Source organism: Puma concolor, chromosome D1 (genome assembly GCF_028749965.1).
Source record: "Puma concolor isolate L17-30 chromosome D1, mPumCon1.1.hap2, whole genome shotgun sequence".
NCBI lineage: Eukaryota > Metazoa > Chordata > Mammalia > Carnivora > Felidae > Puma > Puma concolor.
The window spans coordinates 95,533,482-95,557,160 of record NC_141676.1 but is presented as its reverse complement, the minus strand read 5'-3'; the positions used below and the strand labels follow the sequence as shown (position 1 = coordinate 95,557,160).

The window sequence follows — 23,679 nt, the reverse complement described above, 5'->3', positions numbered from 1 at the left end:
ACTTTGTGAGAACAGTGGGATTTTGGCAGATCCAGACCTACTGATTTCATATTTCTTGAGTAGAATAATTTCCCAAGACAAAATCTAGAGAGGTGGGTGATGGGCATTGAGGAGGGCACCTGTTGGGATGAACACTGGGTGTTGTATGGAAACCAATTTGACAATAAATTTCATATTAACAAAATAAAAAATAAAAACCATACTGGCAAAGGCAAAAAAAGAAAAAAGTAATTGGAGAAGGCCACCGCATTTCAACTGCTGGTTTAATATATAATAATGGGTGAAAAGAAGCAATGTGAGATGAAGGTTAAAACTCTAGAAATTCCACAGAACATTCTTTGGAAGTAGAGGTAAACAGCTGAGGGATGCAAAACATCCGAGGCATATCTCATTTCAACCTCCCTCCACAACAACAAACAAACAAACAAACACAGAAGAAATGGTACATGAGACTCAAGATGTGGGAAAACCCGGGAAAACATTGTCTAGAGTGTGTGGTACTTATTCATACAGTAAGAGCACAAGCTTGGAAACATCGACCACAGCCTCAGTTCAGGAATTCACTGAGAGCAATCTCAACTGAAACAAATGTGGGGGTTATACCCTCCCTGTGAGACAGGTTTCACAAAATTATTGTAATGAGTAGTGTAAACCCCACACAGTCCTGAAAATGTCTGCTCAGAGGTCTCTTAGTACAGAACCATTGTGTCATGAGAGAGAGACAGAAAGACAGTGGGGGGGGGGGAGAGAAAAAGGGAGAGAGAGTCAACAAAGAAATGGAACAGAAATGAAGAGATTTTGAGTATGCTGAATAAAAAAAAAGAGCAAGAGCATTTTGCCATTGTCACTCTGAAACTGTTTTTTTTTTCTCTCTTTTCTTTCTTTCTTTCTTTCTTTCTTTCTTTCTTTCTTTCTTTCTTCCCTCTTTTTCTTTCTTCTTTCTTTCTTTCTTTCTTCTTTCTTTCTTCTTTTTCTTGTGTATTTGCCTCATTCCCTCAAGAATTAATGGAGATCCATGGGGCACCTGGGTGGCTCACTCAGTTAAGCTTCTGACTTCAGCTCAGGTCATGATCTCACAGTCTGTGAGTTCGAGCCCCGTGTCGGGCTTTGTGCTGACAGCTCAGAGCCTGGAGCCTGCTTTGGATTCTGTGTCTCCCTCTCACTGCCCCTCCCCCAGTCATGCTCTCTCTCTCTCTCTCTCTCTCTGTCTCTCAAAAATAAAGAAACATTAAAAAATTTTTAAACAAAGAATTAATGGAGATCCCTAAATTCTACTCCTGAAACCAATATTGCCCTATAAGTTAACTAACTAGAATTTAAATAAAAACTTGAAACAAACAAAAAAAGAATAATGGGTATCTGGGATGGAGTTACATACCTCTTAGCATTCTTATCAGGGGACAAGTTACCACCTTCTACACAGCAGGTATTCAATAAGCAAACACAGGATGTTAGGAATAAAAGAATAACACTGGAGAAAATATGAATTCTATTCCTCTTCTACCACAGTAAGTGAGAAAAAATAAAACTAGCTAAACTTCAGTTTTCTTGTCCAAAAATAAGAATACGAATACCCATTTTACTAAATGCCTTTTTATTTCATTGAGAAAATGGAATCAATTACAGATGGGGAAGTATTTTAACAATCCAGATAGGAAGCATATTATAACAGAATAGCAGGGCAAAATGAACAAAAATAACATGCTTCACTAGAACCTTCATTTCTCCCATCTATAAATCTCCAAAAGCAAGACTCATTTCCTCACCAAAACCTTCCTCAATGCTTTCTTTACATCCTTGTTTCTCAGACTGTATATTAAAGGGTTCAGCATGGGGATCACTGTGGTGTAAAACACTGAGGACACCTTCTCCTGTTCCAGGGAGTTACTGGAAGGGGGCTTGAAATACATGAATGTGATTGACCCAAAGAAGATCCCCACAGCCATGAGATGAGAGCTGCAAGTTCCAAAAGCTTTGGACCGGCCCCCTGAGGATTGGATGTGAAGGATGCTATGGAAGATGAAGGCGTAGGAAATGAAGACAGCTAGCGTGGGCACCAAGGTGTTAAGTCCCGCAATGATAAAAAGCAGCTGCTCATTGAGGTGTGTATTAGAGCAGGAGAGATTGAGGAGAGGAAGGACATCACAGAAGTAATGGCTGATGATGTGGGATCTGCAGAAAGACAGTTTCATCATGGCACTTGTATGGGCCATGGCAGAGAGAAAGCCCAGGATGAAGGCAACCAGCACCAGCAGTGAGCAAACCGGAGAGGACATGATCACACTGTAAAGCAGGGGGCTACAGATAGCAACGTAACGATCATATGCCATCACAGTCAAGAGGTAACCCTCAGCCACTACAAAAACTACAAAGAAAAACAGCTGTGCCATGCATTCAGAATAAAGGATCATATTCTTCTTCCCTAAGAAGTTCACCAGCATTTTGGGCGTAATGACAGAGGAATAGCAGAGATCGATGAAGGACAAGCTGCTGAGGAAGTAGTACATGGGGGTGTGAAGCCAAGGGCTTACTGTAATCAGGAGAATCAAGCCCAAGTTCCCCACCACTGTCACTATATAGATTCCCAGGAACAGGAGGAAGAGAGGCAGCTGGAGCTCTGGCCGCTGTGTTAAACCCACTAACACAAACTTAGTTGCTGTGGAATGATTTCCTGCAACCATTCTTCTCCAGAGATGTCTGTGGAAATGGAAAATCAGAAGTCCATTAACGCAGATTTTTACTTTCGGTCTAAACAAAACCAGACTTGCAAAAAGAAAGTTAACAGGAACACAGACTGAATCGTAGCTCTCATTATCGTTGGTCCTGTCTCCCTAAAGCACCCTGTGCTATTTTTATACTAGTATACACTTTTCCTTTTCCTTTGTTTCCCTCTTCCGTTCACAGAGCCTTTAATGAATGTCTCCCCAGTTAACTTGCTATGTGCTTGTATAATTTTACACACAAGCACACACACACGTTTTGTCATTTGTTTAGAATGCAGGATAATATTATTACACACAATTTATCTTTGAGTCTTCCCTTCTCATTCAGAAAAAACTTCTAGAATATTCTTCCAAGGCAACTGATGATTATAAATAGTGGTGTAATATTCAGTGATGTAGATATACCGCTATATATCTTCTTATTGATGTGTTAACTTTTTTTCTGGATTAAAAATTGCTACCATCAAATACATTGTCGTTTAAAAGTGTACACATTAAAATTTGTGTACACACATACACATATTAGTATTTTATTTCCATAGAATAATTTCCCAGGAGAGATATTTATGGGTCAAGAAGTTTTATACATTTTTACTTGGTATAAATGGTACAACATCGATTTCCAGAAAACTATAATAATACACATTTTTGATAGCAATACATGAATGCCCTTTTTCCTGCATCCCCACTAGCAATATGTATTATCTGTTTTTGCCAGTGTGTTGAGTGTTCCAATGCAATGTCATTATTGCATTGACTTGTCCTTTTCTGTCTTCTAATGAATGTATCATAGGATACTGGCCATTTGAATTTATTCTATAAATTTCCTGTCGTATTATCACTTTCTTCATAATTTGTCTATTAGAGAAATTAACCTCTCCTCTGAATTGTGATATTCTTTTCAAATATATTGTTTATGAATTAATTTTATTTGTGGGTATCATTGCTATATACATTTTAAAATCTTTAAATAACCACATATATTTGGTGTTTTTAATTCATAGATTCTAGATTTTCAGTCTTGATTTAAAAATGTTTCTATAGGGGCGCCTGGGTGGCGCAGTCGGTTAAGCGTCCGACTTCAGCCAGGTCGCGATCTCGCGGTCCGTGAGTTCGAGCCCCGCGTCAGGCTCTGGGCTGATGGCTCGGAGCCTGGAGGCTGTTTCCAATTCTGTGTCTCCCTCTCTCTCTGCCCCTCCCCCGTTCATGCTCTGTCTCTCTCTGTCCCCAAAATAAATAAACGTTGAAAAAAAATTAAAAAAAAAAAATGTTTCTATAAGTGAAATTTAGAGAACCCTTGAAGAGAAAAATTAAGCTCCAATGGTGGCTTCAGAATGTGCAGATGTGGATAAGAACATGAGGTATGGGATGGTCAGAGATTGATTATATGCATGAAATCATATATATTTTAGTCCTCTTGGAGAAACCACCAATATCACATATTATACCATTTTTTGTATGGTTTGAAAAACAAATCCATGAACTTAGGTAAGAAATATACCATGCTAATATTGTCCCTGGAACGTGGAAGGCACTAAATGCAATTGTTCTGCATAAAAAAAAAAAAAAATCTGTTCAAAATATTACCCTATTGATTTCCCTTCCCAGTGTGAGAGCCACAAATTCCTTTTGGAGGGGGGGGTCAAAGAAAGAGAGAGTCTTGGATGAAGTGAGACCAATCCAAAATCAACTGAGAACCAAAGAATGTGAATAATTCAATAGGAAGAGTAGGGAAAGAGCCCAGGCTTGGGGTCAAAGGATTATTGGTGGGAAATTTCAAAGAGGAATTCTTGAAATGAGCCCAGGCTGATGTTCATTAGTCATCACTGAACAGCAAAGACAGATAGAAGATGACTCTCCTGAAATGCTTTGCTGTCACTTCTTCAAGGAGAATGAAATAGACTTCCTACTGAAACCCACTGAGGATACATGTTTGAATTTTGTTAAGGAATTTATAATACCTAGAGGAGGTGGTCTACCTATAGAAAAGGAGACTAGAAATGATAATGATTCCTCTTCCTTATTGATTGAATATTCCTTCTAAGTGCTTTACATATATTATCTTACTTAAGTCTTCAAAAACCCTTGAAATAGTAGGTACTATTTTAATTCCTATTTTACAGATGATGATACTGTGGCACATAAAATTTAGGAGTAAAATCAGGATTTAAATTTAGAGAATCTAGTGCCAGAGTCCATGTTCTTTTCCACTAAGCTCTTCTTCTTTTACTTAAATCCATTATTAACATCTATTATGAAATCTATTATTAACATCTTTTGCCTTCTAACTCATTATAAAACCCTAAGAGATAGACTGCAAGGAAATTTGGAATTATGAGATGTTGTAGAATGGTTCAGATTTCAAAATGTTTCAAGGAAAGGACAAACCTTGATGATGTGCCATGACAGGAATGGGGGTTCATGGTTTGTGAACAACATGGGGACACTGCACCCCCTGAAGTGGTTTAAAACAGGCCTAATAGAGATCCAGTGCAAACTTCTTGATTTCAGAATTTTACCTAATGCTGACTGTGGCTTGGAGGAAATACAGAAAGGAAAAGTATATATTTTTGGCATTTAAAGAACCTATTATCCAATAGAATATTGAATGTACTCAAAATTGCTTAAAGAACATTTCCATAGCACCTTTAAATGGGCACACTGAAGCACTGTGTGTTCATAGCCTACAGCTATGCATTTCCCAGACAATGCTCATAATGTTCTGTGAAGGAAAAAAAAACACAAATAAACAAACAAAAAACCCAACAGACGTGTTTCCATTTCCAGGTATTTCCATATGCCTCTCTTGTAAGTCTGCTGTAAACACTTGTTCATTAAAAGCTCTGAATTGTACAAGAAAGAAATCCATCCAACTCTGTGAACTCAGTACTTCTTTTTTTTTTTTCTGTGTTACTTGCACTTTATTTTTATTTTTTTTATTTATATATGAAATTTATTGTCAAATTGGTTTCCATACAACACCCAGTGCTCATCCCAAAAGGTGCCCTCCTCAGTACCCATCACCCACCCTCTCCTCCCTCCCACCCCCCATCAACCCTTAGTTTGTTCTCAGTTCTCAACAGTCTCTTATGCTTTGGCTCTCTCCCACTCTAACCTCTTTTTTTTTTTTTTGTTCCCCTCCCCCATGGGTTTCTCTTAAGTTTCTCAGGATCCACATAAGAGTGAAACCATATGGTATCTGTCTTTCTCTGTATGGCTTATTTCACTTAGCATCACACTCTCCAGTTCCATCCACGTTGCTACAAAAGGCCATATTTCATTTTTTCTCATTGCCACGTAGTACTCCATTGTGTATATAAACCACAATTTCTTTATCCATTCATCAGTTGATGGACATTTAGGCTCTTTCCATAATTTGGCTATTGTTGAGAGTGCTGCTATGAACATTGGGGTACAAGTGCCCCTATGCATCAGTACTCCTGTGTCCCTTGGATAAATTCCTAGCAGTGCTATTGCTGGGTCATAGGGTAGGTCTATTTTTAATTTTCTGAGGAACCTCCACACTGCTTTCCAGAGCGGCTGCACCAATTTGCATTCCCACCAACAGTGCAAGAGGGTTCCCGTTTCTCCACATCCTCTCCAGCATCTATAGTCTCCTGATTTGTTCATTTTGGCCACTCTGACTGGCGTGAGGTGATATCTGAGTGTGGTTTTGATTTGTATTTCCCTGATAAGGAGCGACGCTGAACATCTTTTCATGTGCCTGTTGGCCATCCGGATGTCTTCTTTAGAGAAGTGTCTATTCATGTTTTCTGCCCATTTCTTCACTGGGTTATTTGCTTTTCGGGTGTGGAGTTTGGTGAGCTCTTTATAGATTTTGGATACTAGCCCTTTGTCCGATATGTCATTTGCAAATATCTTTTCCCATTCCGTTGGTTGCCTTTTAGTTTTGTTGGTTGTTTCCTTTGCCGTGCAGAAGCTTTTTATCTTCATAAGGTCCCAGTAATTCACTTTTGCTTTTAATTCCCTTGCCTTTGGGGATGTGTCGAGTAAGAGATTGCTACGGCTGAGGTCAGAGAGGTCTTTTCCTGCTTTCTCCTCTAAGGTTTTGATGGTTTCCTGTCTCACATTCAGGTCCTTTATCCATTTTGAGTTTATTTTTGTGAATGGTGTGAGAAAGTGGTCTAGTTTCAACCTTCTGCATGTTGCTGTCCAGTTCTCCCAGCACCATTTGTTAAAGAGACTGTCTTTTTTCCATTGGATGTTCTTTCCTGCTTTGTCAAAGATGAGTTGGCCATACGTTTGTGGGTTTAGTTCTGGGGTTTCTATTCTATTCCACTGATCTATGTGTCTGTTTTTGTGCCAAGTACTTCTTATATTTATTTGATAACAAAAATATTAAAGGAGCTTAACAAGAGTGAACTTAGAGCCAACTCAGAAAACCAATGAAAAAGCTTTGATATCAAAGGAAGCTTATTTCTAAGCTAACTTCCTTGCAAACCACTTTGCAACATGGGGCAAGTCATTTAACATAAACCTCAGTGTTATAACCTATGAAGCGAGAATGATAATATCTGCTTCAAAGAAACATTGTGATAACAATATTTAAAGATTCATGATCTAAAAACACTAATTAAAATATAATGTTAAAAAGAAATAAATTCACTATAGAAAGGAATACAATATGAAGAAACAGAAATACATCCTTTGTATGCAGAAAAACATGTATGTTTCTTATTCATTCTAGATTCTTCACCTTGGTATGAATGGTGAAAATATTTTAAGCATTTGGGGTGGTTAGGGTTTCAAACTTTTGTCTCTATATTTGGAAATTTCAAAAGGGGGTGGAAGTGTTGAGCCATTTGGGAGGAGCTGGGGCATAGAAGTTTCTTTATCTCAAAGGGTGTAAATCCTTTTGGCAAGTGCTTCTGAAGCCAGGAGGAAACAATGCATTAACTAAACAAGATGAAAGGACTCTTCCTCTATCTCCTAGTGGCCTGAGAATATTCCTTCAAGTAGATGAGAGGTAGGGATTTATGTTTAATATTCTGTCCAGTAATTAATACTCTACCTGCAATTGTGTCTGCCCTTGTATCTATAACGCTTAGAGACTTGTTGTGTAGGCTGGTGTACAAGAAGATGAGGAAAACTAATAAATGCATAAACAGGAAGCACTTCAGGGAAGCAAAAGCTTCAGAGTCATATGGAAAGTCCAGTGACATTCTCTGCACAAGAGCTGGATGAGCACAGCTGCAGGAGGCTCTGACCCAATTTATGAAGAAGTGACAAGGCAGCATTAATGGAAAAGGAGAATGGAGGACATAACCAAGTGGAAAGGATAGTGGGGCAAGTGCCCCTGGTAAAGCCAAAGAATTGCACATGGTTAGTGTTGTTGCCAATCGCCAACCAGGCTTCTATTAGATGGGAGTACAACTGCCATAAATGAAACTGGACACTTACCTGGTACTGAACAGAGACTGAAGTTCTCAGGAATTGTTTACTTTGCTTATACACAGAGTCTTGCTATAGCCAAGAAAGAGCAAAGCCTCTTCTGTTGCCTAATGTGCACGTTTATATGTCAAAGATCAAATTATTTAGTTGGCTAAAAACAAAGCATTAAAATCCATCTGGAGTACTAACTCTCTGGATCTTGCAGCAAATCATACTTAGTTTCCCTAGTCTTAAAAGCAAGAGAGTAACCTGACATGCAATTTTATTTGAGGTTTATCAAGCATAAGCATATAATTAGAAATACTTAACTCCCCTGCATCCATAGGTCCCCAAAGACCTATTGAGCCTAGAGATTACTGGTGTTTTCAGTATTTAATAAGGCTTTGCAAAAATAATATCATCCTCTTTCCCCTTCCCATTGCTATATTTCCCAAGAGTAGTACATTTCCTGAAAGAAGTTTCTTATTTTATATTTTCATGTTACCAGTGGAGATTCAGAAACACAAAGAAATTAGATCAATGATTCCCAAAAGTCTGCAGTCAGGTGCTGGTTCTTCAATACTATTTCATCAGTCAGTTTAAAAAAAAAAGGAGAAAAATAATGAAATGTAAAATTTTTCTTAAATCTAAACACTGTCCTTTGTTTTTCTTTTTTTATTGTAGTAAACATATATATGACATAAAATTTACCATTTTAATCATTTTAAGTGTCTAGTTTTATGGCACTAAGTACATTCACATTGTAATGAAGTCATCATCCCCATCTATCTCCAGAACATTTTAATCTCCCTCAACTGAGACTCTGCACTCCTTAAACAATAATTCCCCATCCTCTCTCTCCCTCACCCCTGGCAACCAATTTTCTACATTTTGACTCCTTGGATTTGATTACTCTAGGTACTGCATATGAGTGGAATCATGCAATATTTCTTTTTTTGTGTTTGGCTTATTTCACTTAGCATAATGTCTTCGAGATTCATCCAGGTTGTAAGCATTGTCAGAATTTTTTTAAGGCTGAATAATTTTCCATTGTATGTATGTACCATATTTTGTTTAGCCATTTATCCACCAATGGAACTTGGGTTGCTTCTACCTTTTGGCTATTGTAAATAATGTTGCTATGAGCATTGGTGCATATAATGTTCTTTTGACCACAATAACCGTGTTACTCTGAGGAAATCTTTGAGACTCTGGGACTCAGTTTCTCATCAGTGAGGTAACAGGACTTAAGTAAAGTATTTCTCAAATTTCTTAATGCTGTAAGTTTTATAATAAGGAGGACTTATACCAAAAGCAGAAGGGCATTTTTTTTTTTGTGATCCAGCTAGGTTTTTATTCAGAAATCATGTTAAAAATATTTTCTTTTCTTTAACGCTTTTATTCAAATTCTATCTGGTTAACATACAGTGTATCTTTAGTTTCAGGTGTACAGTATAGTGATTCAATACCTCCACACAGCACCTGGTGCTTATCGTAACAAGTGCACTCCTTTCTCTCTATCATTTATTTAACCCATCCCCCATCCACTTTCATCCCAATAATTGTTCATCATGAGGAGGTAGAAAGAGCTCTGGGTTGACATTCAAGAGACTCTATCTCCAGTCCTGGTCCATGATCTGTGTTTCATTTTCTCATCTGTAAAATAACCCTATATGCTTCATAGGGAAGTCATAAAATGAAATAATATATAACACAAAATTAGTTTTGTAAATTATGAAGCACTATGAGAAGGAACTAATAAACTCTATAACCAACCTCAAAGATAACCCAGAACATATGAATACTTAATATTCTGCCACTCATATAATTTCTCTCTTCTCACCCATGCAGATATCTTCCTGGACAAAATTATTCTGTACGGAAGCAGTGGTGGAGGTGGATTGCTGGCCAAGTATGGATGATAGGACCTATTCCTGCTGTCTTAGAAACTATCAGACTAAAATCAAGAAGGGCAAATAAAATGGAAGAGACTCTACTTTTTTTTTTTTTTTTTTTTTTTTGAGAGAGAGAGAGACAGACAGACAGACAGAGACAGAGACAGAGAGAGAGAGCCTTTAGCAGACTCCATGCCTAGCCTGGAGCCCGGAACCTGATGCAGGGCTCAGTCTCATGACGATGAGATCATGACCTGAGCCAAAATCAAGCATCAGATACTTAATGTACTGAGCCACCCAGGCACCCCAGAAGAGACTTTACTCTTAAACAATCCAAGGAATCAAATGGTTCCATGAGTGAGATGAAGTGAGATCATCATGACTGGCTCCAGTAATGGTGCTCAATGAATAACCTTTTTCTAGGCATCCATACATGTACCCCAAAAGACTTACAGTTCAAATTTTGTGGTTTTATGACTAGTAGAGTTTGAGTCATTTTTTTTTCCACACTCTTGCTTCAACCAGTCCTCTAAGAATCCCAGATAGCACATACAATTTTATTTTTTTATGTTTAAACATTTTTAATTTTTTTACATACCTAAAATTTATGTTTTTTATTTTGAGAGAGAGCAGGGGTGGAGAGAGTGAGGGGCAGGGAGAGAGGGTAGAGAGAGAGAATCCCAAGCAAGCTCCCAGCTCAGCACGGAGCCGGATGCAGAACCCTAGAACATGTAATTTTTAACTAATCTCATAGGTCCTTGTTTCCCAGGGGCTCTGTGGGAGGCTGAAAAATGTCTCCCAAAGGATATTTACCTCCTAATTCCTGAAGCTTGTGAATGCTACCTTTTATGTCAAAAAGGACTTTGCAGATGTGACTCAGTTAAAGATCTTCACAGAGGGGGAGTATTCTGGATTATCCAGGCAGGCTCTAAATGCAATCAAATGTATGCTTATAAGAGAAAGCACTAGAAGAGGAGGCAATGTGACCACAGAAGTAGAGATCGAAGTGCTGCAGCCACAATCCAAGGCATTTCACCAGAAGGCAGAGGAGGCAAAGAACAGATTGTAGAGCTTTCAGAAGGAACTAGGCTCTGCCATCCACTTTGATTTGATCCGACAACACTAATTTGGATGTAAGATCTCCAGAACTGTGAGACAATATACTTCTGTTGTGATTTTGGTTTTTTTGCAGTAGCCACAGGAAATGAATACAGGGCCCAACACAAAGATCTGTCAATAGCCCCTTGTGAGGATTTTCTCACACATTTCACATCCCTAGCTAAAAGCTGTGCGTAGACCAAGAACTTAGCAAACAGACTAAAGGCAGTATAGCATCTCGTCCCACATACCAATGGTGGTGGTGTGCAAATGTGAAATGTGAGAAAAAGCCCCTCAATTTGACAAAAAGTGTGCCTCTCTGTAACTTACTCCCATTTAACCTGGTTATGCCCTATGGCAAGAATAAGTTCCACAGCTAAAAACCTCAGTCCTTCTATTTGTAGGCTAACCACCCCCATATCTGTTTTACACCTCTATCCTCTTATTGTACTTTATATTTTTAGAAAGTATTCCATGATATTATACATTTGTCTCCTTGTTTACTGTCTTTCTTTGAAATGAAAACCTTAATCTAACGAAGGAAAGGAATTTGTGTTTTTTGTTCATTCTTTTATCGCCCGGTAAGAGAGGACATTCTCAGGCATGTACTGGGCTTTCAGAAATATCTATTAAATGAATGAGCAAGAGAGACTAAATCAATGAATGTATTATTTCAAGTCTTTAATCATGGCCATATTCCTCAGAATATACAAGGGGCCAGTGGCCCTTGAAAACTGGTAGCCACTGAATAAACTGCGTTCAAATGCAAGTTGTCTGATCACTATGGTGCTAATGAGGACTGGAACTTATCCCATTTTAAGTACTGAAGTGCATCTAATGCAAACAAGATAACATTAACTTTTTAGGCAGCTATACTGTGTACTTATATTGACTCTATTGTCCCCCAAAATCCTTAATTCTCTCCCACTGTCTTCATTTCTGCAGAAGTAATGAATCTTATATTATGCATTTGCCTTTATTTTTTTTTTATTAAAAATTTTTTTTTCAATGTTTATTTATTTTTGGGACAGAGAGAGACAGAGCATGAACGGGGGAGGGGCAGAGAGAGAGGGAGACACAGAATCAGAAACAGGCTCCAGGCTCTGAGCCATCAGCCCAGAGCCTAACGCGGTGCTCGAACTCACGGACCTCAAGATCGTGACCTGGCGGAAGTCGGACGCTTAACCGACTGCGCCACCCAGGCGCCCCTGCATTTGCCTTTTAAGCTCACTGAATATATCCATCACTCCAGCTTCTAGAGGTCTTTAAGAATCATGGTTTTGTTGTCCATTACATTAACTATTCTCACAACTTCACAGCATCTGCAAGTCTGGTTAAAACTTCTTTGAGATTCACATTTAAGTCAGGGACAAAACCAAAGCTGCAAAATATTATAGCTTGATTCCCAGCCACCTCAAGCATATAACTTCCAAAAAGGAGCTCTACACTTAAGAGTAGAGTGAGCTGGAGGTTATGCATTGTTGTCTGGAAGGCTGTTCCAATGCAAGAAATCACCAGGGAGACTGTTTCTGTTCTCTGAGGAGGTCCCTGAAGCAAAGTCCCTGAACCAAATAGAAATGGTAGATATACCCCAAATCACAAGATCAAAACCTCTATATGAGATACAGAAGGTAGGAAAGAACTATAGAATTTAGTCAGAAAGAAAGATCGTTGTCATTAAAATTATTATTCTAATACAAAATTAAAAATTAATTCAACTCTCTAAATTGGAGCCATGCTATAGTCATAGCCTAAGGGATGGCCTCCAAGGGAGGCAAGGTAGGACTTCAGGGTAGCTATTATTGATATGTACTGAATGTATATAAGTTGTTGATGAGACTAAGCTAATGTCATCTCTTCCCCTAACCTTCACGCTGAACCTACTCTTCTCTCTCTCTCCCTCTGTCTGTCTCTCTGACACCCTCCACATAGGCCACAATCCACCTACAAATTGTTCTTCACTCTAAGTACTACCGCCCCACAGCTCTGTCTTGATATTCTCAGCATCTCACTGTAAAGCCCTATGGATTGAAAACAACTCTATCAGAAAGTTTAAAGACACCTTTCTTCCTGTCCTCCAGTAGTTCTCAATCAATTAACATCACCCTTCTTCAAACACAACCCTTAACTCACTGTCTAGTTATCAAGCACTTTCAAAATTAGTATTTAATCTAACATATTATTAATTACTATCTTCAAGATATTCTTTTTTATGTTTATTTGTTCTTCCTCTTCTGCCAACTCCTGTTCCTCAAATACATGTAAAATTTCCAAAGATTATATTGACTATCAGAAAATCTTATTGTCTGAAAAATCTCCAAAATGCCTCAATCGTTCTCAAGTATGAAACACATATTTGTAAGTAATGGTGAATTTTATCTCTGGCAGAGAGAAAGAAATTACACAGAGCCCATGACTTTTCATCTGGTTCATTTTTTTCTTGCTCCCTCAGAGAATGCCTTTAGTCAGCATGACCACCTTCCCCCAACCACCTTTCTCAGTGCGTCCTTCACATCTTTGTTCCTCAGGCTGTAGATCATGGGATTCAGCATGGGGATCACCGTGGTGTAAAACACTGAGGACACCTTCTTCTGTTCCATAGTATTGCTAGAAGGGGGTTTGAAATACATGAATGTGATAGATCCAAAAAAGATACCCACAGCCATGAGATGAGAGCTACAGGTGCCAAAGGCTTTGGACCGTCCCTCAGCAGAGTGAATATGGAGGATGCTCGAAAGGATGAAAGCATAAGAGATGAGTACAGCCACTGTAGGTACTAAGGTATTAACTCCTCCAATAATAAACAGCAGTATCTCATTGATATGGGTACTGGAGCAAGAGAGAGTCAACAAGGGAAGAATATCACAAAAATAATGCCTAACAACATGAGACCCACAGAAGGACAATACTGACATGTGGGTAGTATGGACTGTAGCCCCAAACAAACCCAGTGAATATACCACAGCCATCATTATGGAGCAGACCCTATGGGACATGATAATATTGTAAAGCAGTGGGCTACAGATGGCTACATAACGGTCATATGCCATGGCAGTCAGAAGGTAGCCTTCTGCAATTACAAAAACAAGGAAGAAATAAAGCTGAGTCATGCATGCCAAAAAGGAGATAATGTTCTTCTCAGATATGAAGTTCACCAGCATTTTTGGGGTAATGACTGAGGAGTAGCAGAGATCAATGAATGACAGATGACTGAGAAAATGATACATTGGAGAGTGAAGTTGAGAACTGATAGCAATTAAGAGGATCATGCCCAGGTTCCCCACCACTGTGACCACGTATATTCCAAGGAACAGTAAAAAGAGTGGCAACTGAAGCTCTGGGTGTTTTGTTAACCCTTCAAGGATAAAGTCAGTCATGGAGGAATGATTTGAAGTAGCCATTTCTTACAAGATATTATCTGCAGACAGAAATAAGAGAAAACAGGTGAATTAGAGTTGTTGTTTTTTGTTTTTTTTTTTTATGATTCCCAAGGCAGAATGACATGCTATGTGTTGATTGGTTCCCTCCCTCACCTGTTTCATGACTTGATCCCTTCCATGGATTTAAGAGGTCAAGAACAAAGACCACAAGTGTAACCCAGAGACTTGTTTCCACCAAATACTCAAATGCACCCCTTTAAGTCAGAATTCTTTCATTTTGCTCCCAGGCTTACGCCCCTAAATGACCTCACTTGCAAAGAAAACACAAACTTTCAAAACCTAATTCATTTTTCATTAATATCATTAATAGAATATGGTTCATCCTTTCTTTGGGAATATACCGATAGAACCTTCATACTTGGTTGCAACATGGCTTTGAGTCTAGCTCTGATGATTTAAAGCAGTCTGTTTCAATTTTCCAGCCCATCTGTATGAGTCAACATAATGAATATTCTCTAAAACTGAGAACTTAGAAATGGAAAAGGCTTTTATAAAGAGACTGTGAATACAAAAAACAAAATTATAGAAATGGTTCTAATCATTCTCCCACTCCATCCTGTGAATAGAAAACTTCAGTAGGCCAGGAAATTCTTTTTAATGTAGATAAGGTTGACAGAAATGTGGGGCCAAAGGCTATTAGACTATATTTTAAACTTTTCCTGTTCAAGAAATAGCAAAGAAGACTGGCTTTCACCTGTAGTACCTGATCAATCAACAAAGCAGTGTTTCCCTCTTGACTCTTCCCTGTTGTCCATAATTAGAGGCCAAACTCTCACTGGCCTTTCTCTTACAGTTTACCTCAGAACTGGAAGATTTCTCCTCTCCTGACTTAGTTTCCCCTTAAATCCAACCAAAAGATTCAGGGAAAAAGATTTCCTGCTTTCACTTGATACATTTTTATTATCTGAGGATAATTTTTCACCGACTTATGTTGCATGGTACAAAGTGTTCCTTTAATTCATGATACTCAAGAGAGAACACATGCAGTATCTAGACCTTGATATGATTTTAAATTCCTTTTTCCAAAATGAGAAAAAATATCAATGGAGGAAAAACTCCAGAGTGCTACATAGCTTGCTTTTTATTTTACCTGGAAAATATACAACATGTGATCATTTTCCATGATCACAAACAAAAAATTATGAAACTCTGCTGCACTCTATTTTTCTCTCCATGCCTTCCACAACATATTAAGGGTGCTCAATATGTGTTTATTTATTTATTTTTTAATGTTTATTTATTTTTGAGAGAGAGAGAGAGAGAGAGAGAGAGAAAGACAGAGGCAGAGAGACAGAGAGTAGTCAGGGGAAGGGCAGAGAGAGAGGGAGACACAGAATCCAAAGCAGGCTCCAGGCTCGGAGCCCCAAGCTGTCAGCACAGAGCCCAACGCGGGACTTGAACCCATGACCCACGAGATCGTGACCTGAGCCAAAGTCAGACACTCAACTGACTGGGCCACCCAGGCACCCCAATATATATTGACTTAAAGGCTTAATGGTATAGGGTGTTATTATCTCCAAGAACACTTGAGAAGAGAGCCATGTTTCTGAATTCAGAAAATTAGGTAATAACCTCAAACAAACAGAGGCAGAGTTGCCAGAATACATCCCTAAGCAGCCCAATTAGCGATGACGCTGAGATTCAACCATCACCAGATAAATGCCCTGAACTTATCCAACAATCCATGGAAATAAGACTGACATTTTCATTATTCATACAGAAGCCAACACTCTACGAAAGTGAGCCGGGGAGAGGTGGGGTATTTTGGGTTGAGATTCACTTAATGGATACCACAGTGTTTTAATAGGCTCACACATAAATTGACTAAAATTCCTTCTATAATCCAAAATAATACTGAAATCATTACCACCAGGGAGGGTTGTTTAGAGATTCAGAGCCAGGACAGATGTATCTCTCTGTGACTGTAGACATATTCCCGGCTGATCTGGAAACTGATCTGTCAGGGTAAACAAAGCCTGCTATGATAGATTTGATGTAGCTCAACAGATGGAGGAAATTCACTGATGTGCAGTAATATTTCACTTACCTGGAAATATTTTTCTAGTGACTTAAAATCTTCAATGTTGCTGAAGAACTGAATATAAGTAAAAGCACATTGAAGACATCAATATAAATGTCATGATATCCATTTATTAAAGTTCATTCACTTACAAGTCCACATTGGTCCTCTCTTAGTGCCACATCATTCTTTTTCTTAAGAAATAATTTTAACAAGGGGTACCTGGGTGGCTCAGTTGGTTAAGCATCCAACTTCGGCTCAGGTCATGATTTCATGATTTGTGGGTTCAAGCCCTGTATCGGGCTCTGTGCTGACGGCTCAGAGCCTGGCTCAGAACCCCTGGAGGGATTCTGTTTCCCTCCCTCTCTCTCCCCCACTCACTCTCTCTCTCTTTCAAAAATAAATAAATGTTAAAACTTTTTTTTAATAAAAAATAAAAAAAATAATTTTAACAAACCTGGACGAGATCAGAAAGAAGGCATCAAATTTAAAAGGACAAGGGAAATGTGAGAAAGCTGTTAAAGAAAGCTGAGGATAGCAAGAAGAACAGTTTAACAGCAGGAACAGAAGCCTCCAGAAAACTATTTTTAAAAATAAAAGTAAAAAACATTCCTCAAACTTCATAGTTATCTATGCAGACTCCAGAAAACATGAACATATAAAAACACAAAATAGCCCCTGTGCATAAAAACAATCGCCCTAAATCACCAAGAGAACATTTATTTATTTTCAATACCAGCAACTAAAAAAGGCAAGGGAGCATGAAATGCAATAGTTACGTTTTCTATCAAAGTATTTCAATAAATGAAGCACTTTAAAGTTTGGCAAGAATAATAAGGTATTTATGTATGTGAGATTTCAATGAAAATGAGAGGTTATTGCACCAAAATGAAAGAGAAAGGAAGACACTACTTTGTTTCCCTCCCAATTTTTCTCCCCTGGGGCTAGCAGCCTCCAGTGCTACTGTTTTTGAAGTTTTATAAGACAACCATGTGTAGACAGGTGCCAGCTGCCATCTTTGGGAAGCATAAATGGATATCTAAGGAAAGTAGCTGGTGGTCCAAAGATATAAGAATATTACTCAACAAATCCTTCATCAAGCTACTCATAAACTATCCAGAATTGAAATATAAATATATATTAAGTAAATATAATATAACATAAATAACTATAAATACAAGTGTGTGCCTAATTAAAATAAATAAATAAAATAGAACTTTGTTTCTTTTATTTAACAGAGATTTTAAATCTAAGACAGTCCCTCCTGCACACTCCTACTTATTTATTTATTTATTTATTATTTTAAAAGTTTATTTATTTTGAGAGAGAGAGCAAGCAGGGGAGGGGCGGAGAGAGAGGGAGAGAGAGGGAGAGAGAGAGAAAGGGAGAGCAGCCTCCATGCTTTCAACGCAGAGCCCAACCTGGGGCCTAAACCCACGAAACCACAAAATCATGACCTGAGCAGAAAACAATGGACTGAGCCACCCAGGCGCCCCCATACTCCTACTTTTTACACAGAACTATCTAGGGCAGATGTGAATTTGTTGTTTTCTCATACTAGAAAGGTAACATTTAATAACATTTACCGAAATAACTTTTTGTAGGATCTAGAATACAGTGTTATATTATTGGAGAAATCCCACTGTTAAGTTTCCTTTCTACAATGTAACTTCATTCAAGAGACAATAATTAAATTGGCTAGATATCAGAATCTCAAATATTATTGGGAATGAATGTAGCTATCCTTTTGGGCTCTGATAAAGTGGATGTTTTCATCAAGACAATAGAATTCGTAAAGTTCAGTCTTCTGGATAGAGAATAAAGTTTAATTTTTCATCGGAATCAAACACTGTGGAAAGGAGACATTCCTGTAGTTATTATTTTATCCAAAGCAACTGTTATAAAATATCTGTATGACTTTCATCAGAACATTATCTTTGTTAATTTCAAATCTTATACCCTATGATCCTATGGTGACATAAATAGAAAGGCATCTTATTTGGAGGCAGAAGAAAGGGTTTTAAAGCACTTGGTGTAGAGTCTGTGTGACTAGAGCAAGTCATTTACCCTCTCTTAATCTTTCTTCTCTCTTCTAGAAAAAAAAAGTAATTATGAAGATAAAAGGATCTGTACTGAGCTCAAAAAAACCTTAAGTCACTATCTAATTATGTTACTATTTTTAATTGTTTCTTAAAATGATTTATAAAACACTTTCTGAGTTTACTTTGTGTGAATCAGTCCCAAGATTCCCAAAGCAGCAGGCACCCTTATCCAGGAAGCATGATGAGGGGCAGAGTGAATGAGTGTATTCAATGAGAAAAGCAGTGTCTATTCCTGGGTCTCCTCAAGAAGAGTACTTTCTATCAACTAGAAAAGCAGAAAACTTTGAAAGTTGTGATTCAAGAAGCAAAGGGTTCAGGAGATTCCTAGGGTTCCTACAGTGACTTTGGAAGAACTGTCAAGAGCTGGGTGCATATTAGTGGCTATGAATAACAGAACATTATGACTTAGATTTAAGAAGAAGCTGTACTGGCAATTATACTAATTCTTTTTTTGCTCTCCTAGGAACAGCTATGGAAGTAGACTGCCCAGATTAGCCCTGGGAGCAACACGAGTTTGGGGTCATTAAATGCTGTCAATACAACCAAACTTGTAGACCTTTCCACATCTAAATATTCTCACCAATTTCTTAAACGTTAATAATGGCTACCAACCCAGCAACTTAGGTTAGACTATTGAGTAATGCATTTGCCAATTATGCCTTTGATTGGACACCACTGAACTAGCAAACTCCACCTTCATAAGAAAGATCTTACAGTTAAGACAACATAATAGATTTCAGGAAAAGGGGTGTTCAAATATTGGGCTCTGTGGAAACTGGCACATTGGAGGTTCTGATAGGAAATACTGAAACCAAAATGCAGATAATGGGAAATCAAATCAAAGGAATTAGGTCATCCAGTGCACCTATGGGCAGAATGTAAATAAATGAGTATGTGTAAAATTCAGGATTACCTTCTCCAGGCAAACTTTTCAAAGAGGTTAATCTGTCTTGCAATGTAAATTTTTTTTTTTTTTTTGCAGTCATTTAAAAAGTAAATGAATAACCCTCAGAAAATAAGCGAATACAATAGCATAGTGATTAGAGCTTTAATACCACTCTGGAGCCAGTCCACCTAGGATCATATCTTGGCTTTGCCACTGGGAGTTGTGTAACTTTGGGCAAATTATATCACCTATGACTCAATGTCCTCATCTGCAAAACCTATCTCGTAGAAATGTTTTTTTCAGTTAATGGGGGTTATGTAAAAAAACAAAAACAAAAACGGTACATATTTCGTGCCATGTAACTGATATTATTAATCTATGACCTGGAAGAAGAAATGAGTAGCCAATCCAAACACGTAGAGCCCTTTTCTCCTCTACCAAGAAGGTGATAGCCACGTACCTTAAGACATTCAAAAACTGGACCCTGATATTATTCGCAAATGTTGAGGTGGGGCTTAGAAATATATAACTAATTCCCAAAGGTTTACAAATCTCTCAAGATTTGGCTCTGTGCCCATTAAATAATTAGGTGAAAACAAACCAAAACAAAACAAATAAATTAGAGCTCTGTATGATCTCAAAAAGATCTCATCAACCAAGGGATTGGTCTCTGTTAGCAAAAATCAATAATAAAATATACTTTGTTCTCTACAACACCAGAGAATTTACAAAGTGTTTTGCCAAATATTAGTCTTTTTGGCAATGGGTTTTTTTAATTTTATTTTATTTATTTATTTATTTATTTATTTATTTATTTATTTATTTTTAGTTGAAGCTTGTTCTCTACAATTGATTTTTATTTTTTTCTTCAATATATGAAATTTATTGTCAAATTGGTTTCCATACAACACCCAGTGCTCATCCCAAAAGGTGCCCTCCTCAATACCTATCACCCACCCCCCATCAACCCTCAGTTTGTTCTCAGTTTTTAACAGTCTCTTATGCTTTGGCTCTCTCCCACTCTAACCTCTTTTTTTTTTTTTTTCTCCTTCCCCTCCCCCATGGGTTTCTGTTAAGTTTCTCAAGATCCACATAAGAGTGAAACCATATGGTATCTGTCTTTCTCTGTATGGCTTATTTCACCCAGCAATAGCACTGCTAGGAATTTACCCAAGGGATACAGGAGTACTGATACATAGGGGCACTTGTACCCCAATGTTTATAGCAGCACTCTCAACAATAGCCAAATTGTGGAAAGAGCCTAAATGTCCATCAACTGATGAATGGATAAAGAAATTGTGGTTTATATACACAATGGCAATGGGTTTTTTTTAATTAAAAATTTTTTGTTTTTGTTTTTGGTCTGTTGGTGGGAATGCAGACTGGTGCAACCACTCTGGAAAACAGTATGGAGGTTCCTCAAAAAATTTAAAAATAGAACTGCCTATGACTCAGCAATTGCACTACTAGGAATTTATCCAAAGCATTAAAAAATGCTGATTTAAAGGGACACATGCACCCCAATGTTTATAGCAGTGCTATCAACAATAGTCAAGTTATGGAAAAAGCCCAAATGTCCACATGTTCATCGACTGCTGAATGGATAAAGAAGATGTGATATATATATATATACATATATATATGTATATATATATATATATACACACACATATGTATATATACATATATATACACATGTGTATATATACATATATGTGTGTGTATTAAATATATGTGTATAATATATATGTATATATATTAAATATACAAATATATGATGGAATATTACTAGGTGATCCAAAAAGAAATAAATCTTGCCATTCGCCACAATGTGGGTGGAACTAGAAGTTATTATGTTAATGAAATATGTCAGAGAAAGACAAATATCATGATTTCACTCATATGTGGAATTTAAGAAACAAAACAGATGAACATAGGGGAAGCAAAGGAAACATAAGATAAAAACAGAGAGGGAGGCAAACCATTAAAGACTCTCAAATACAGAGAACAAACTTAGAGTTGCTGGAGGGGGGATGGGTGGGGGAATGGGCCAAATGGGTGATGGGCATTAAGGAGGGCAGTTGATGGGGCGCCTGGGTGGCGCAGTCGGTTAAGCGTCCGACTTCAGCCAGGTCACGATCTCACGGTCCGTGAGTTCGAGCCCCGCGTCGGGCTCTGGGCTGATGGCTCAGAGCCTGGAGCCTGTTTCCGATTCTGTGTCTCCCTCTCTCTCTGCCCCTCCCCCGTTCATGCTCTGTCTCTCTCTCTCCCAAAAATAAATAAACGTTGAAAAAAAAAAAAAAAAAAAGGAGGGCAGTTGTTGGGATGAGTACTGGGTGTTATATGTAAATGATAAATCACTAAATTCTACTTCTGAAACCAATACTATATATATGTTAACTAAGTTTAATTTAAATAAATAAATAAATAAATAACAACAGACATAGAAATAACTTTTAGCTATCATATATATATTAAATAAAAAAATGCCTTCCTCCATTTTCCTCCTTTTATAATATATTTCTAGTAATTTGGAATGGTTAGTGTATTGCCAGACCAATGAAAAATTGAAGAAAGTTCTAGAGTAAGAAAAGAAGTCTCGTTAAAATATAAAATCTATGTGAGTAGATATTTAAATGTCTATTAATAAACAAAAATCATAAATTGATGTCAACAGTGAATGTCATGAGTACACAGTTGTGTTTTATTATTTTAATCATTGGAAATCTATTACAAATGAATTCTTTACAAATGAGTGCCAGAATGCCAGTCTGGTTTGCATACTTAAAATCATTTCAAGATAACATTCTGTCAAGTTCCCCCACATTTAGTAAGTAAATCTTCGTCCGCATCTCTGATGATCTCCTTGGAATAAATTCCTAATGCTCAATTGCTGGGTCAAAGGAGTGAAGATGAGTAGGTCTTTTTAATACTGTCATCCAAATAAGTCATAAATTTCATTACTATCACAAGTGTCCGAGGTGCCTTTTGTCTATAATCCCAGCCAGCACTGGATCTATTTTTCAAACCTTTTGTCAACCTGATAAAATAAAATGACATCTCAGTGTTGTTTTATATTTATATTTTTTGTGTCTACTAAGGCTGAATTTTTTCATGTATTTATTAACCATTTGTACTTTTATCTTAATTGCCTTTTCTTATAAATTGCCCATTTATTTATATTCTGAGAACATTTACCTCTTTCTTATTGATTTGTAAGAATATTTATCATTGGCTCATATTTTGCAATATTCTCCTAATTTTAAACTTGCTTTTTATTATTTTTCAGTATTAGACATTAAAGTTCCAATACATAAGACAAATGTAAATTATAAAGTGTAGTAATGAAATAAAAACTTTGAAACTATAATCCATATAAATAACTAAAATGTAACAAAATACCAGTGAATGTCTGTGCTCTTTTACCCTCTCTTACCCCTCTGCTCTCCCTAGAGATCACTGCTACAGAGAATTTTATGTTTAATGTCCTAGTATTCTTAAGGGTTATACTTTTTAGGTATTTAAGCCATGAAATATATTGCTTACTTTTTCTCCTTTCATGTTTTATAAAATCTCCAGTATAGGAAAGTGGTAAATAGCAGGGTCTGGAGCCAGACATCTTGGGTTCAAAGTTGAGTGCACTCCTTACTAGATGCTTAATCATGCACTGTTAGTTAAGCTCTCTGTTCCACCCTTTCCTCACTTACAAAAGGGGGTTAATAATGGTTTTATATGATATCTACCATATATAAAAGTTGTATTATATTTTATGCATGATCTAGTCACTTTGTAGGAATGGGGTCCTCCAGAATATCTAACTAGTTGACCATACAGCAGGAGGTGAAAGTTAGTATCTTTTACATGTTATTGTTATATTTACAGAAGTTTTCACTATTGGGTTAAAAAAGTTTTTTTTATGGTTTCTTCTGCTTTTACCCTAAGATTACATGATTATTCACATATATTTTCTTTAGATCTTTTATAGTTAAAATTTTTTACTTTCAATTTTTTAGGACGCATAGAATTTATTTTGGTATGTGGACTAATGGATATACCTAAGTCTATTTTTTTTCTAAATAGGAAATACATTGTTCTACCACTATTTATTAAAACTCTACATTTCC

General features: G+C 37.3%; 2 protein-coding genes across 2 annotated transcripts; both read right to left on the bottom strand.

Annotated features, from left to right (window-relative positions):
- Window positions 1-1,754: 1,754 nt before the first annotated feature.
- On the bottom strand, window positions 1,755-2,684 carry LOC112866094 (olfactory receptor 8D1). The gene has a single exon (XM_025929131.2). It carries the CDS (start codon window positions 2,679-2,681, stop codon window positions 1,755-1,757), a length of 927 nt encoding a protein of 308 aa, XP_025784916.1. The 5' UTR covers window positions 2,682-2,684.
- Window positions 2,685-13,572: 10,888 nt separating this feature from the next.
- On the bottom strand, window positions 13,573-14,508 carry LOC112865807 (olfactory receptor 8D2). Its single transcript, XM_025928858.2, has one exon. It carries the CDS (start codon window positions 14,506-14,508, stop codon window positions 13,573-13,575), a length of 936 nt encoding a protein of 311 aa, XP_025784643.1.
- Between the last annotated feature and the right edge of the window lie 9,171 nt (window positions 14,509-23,679).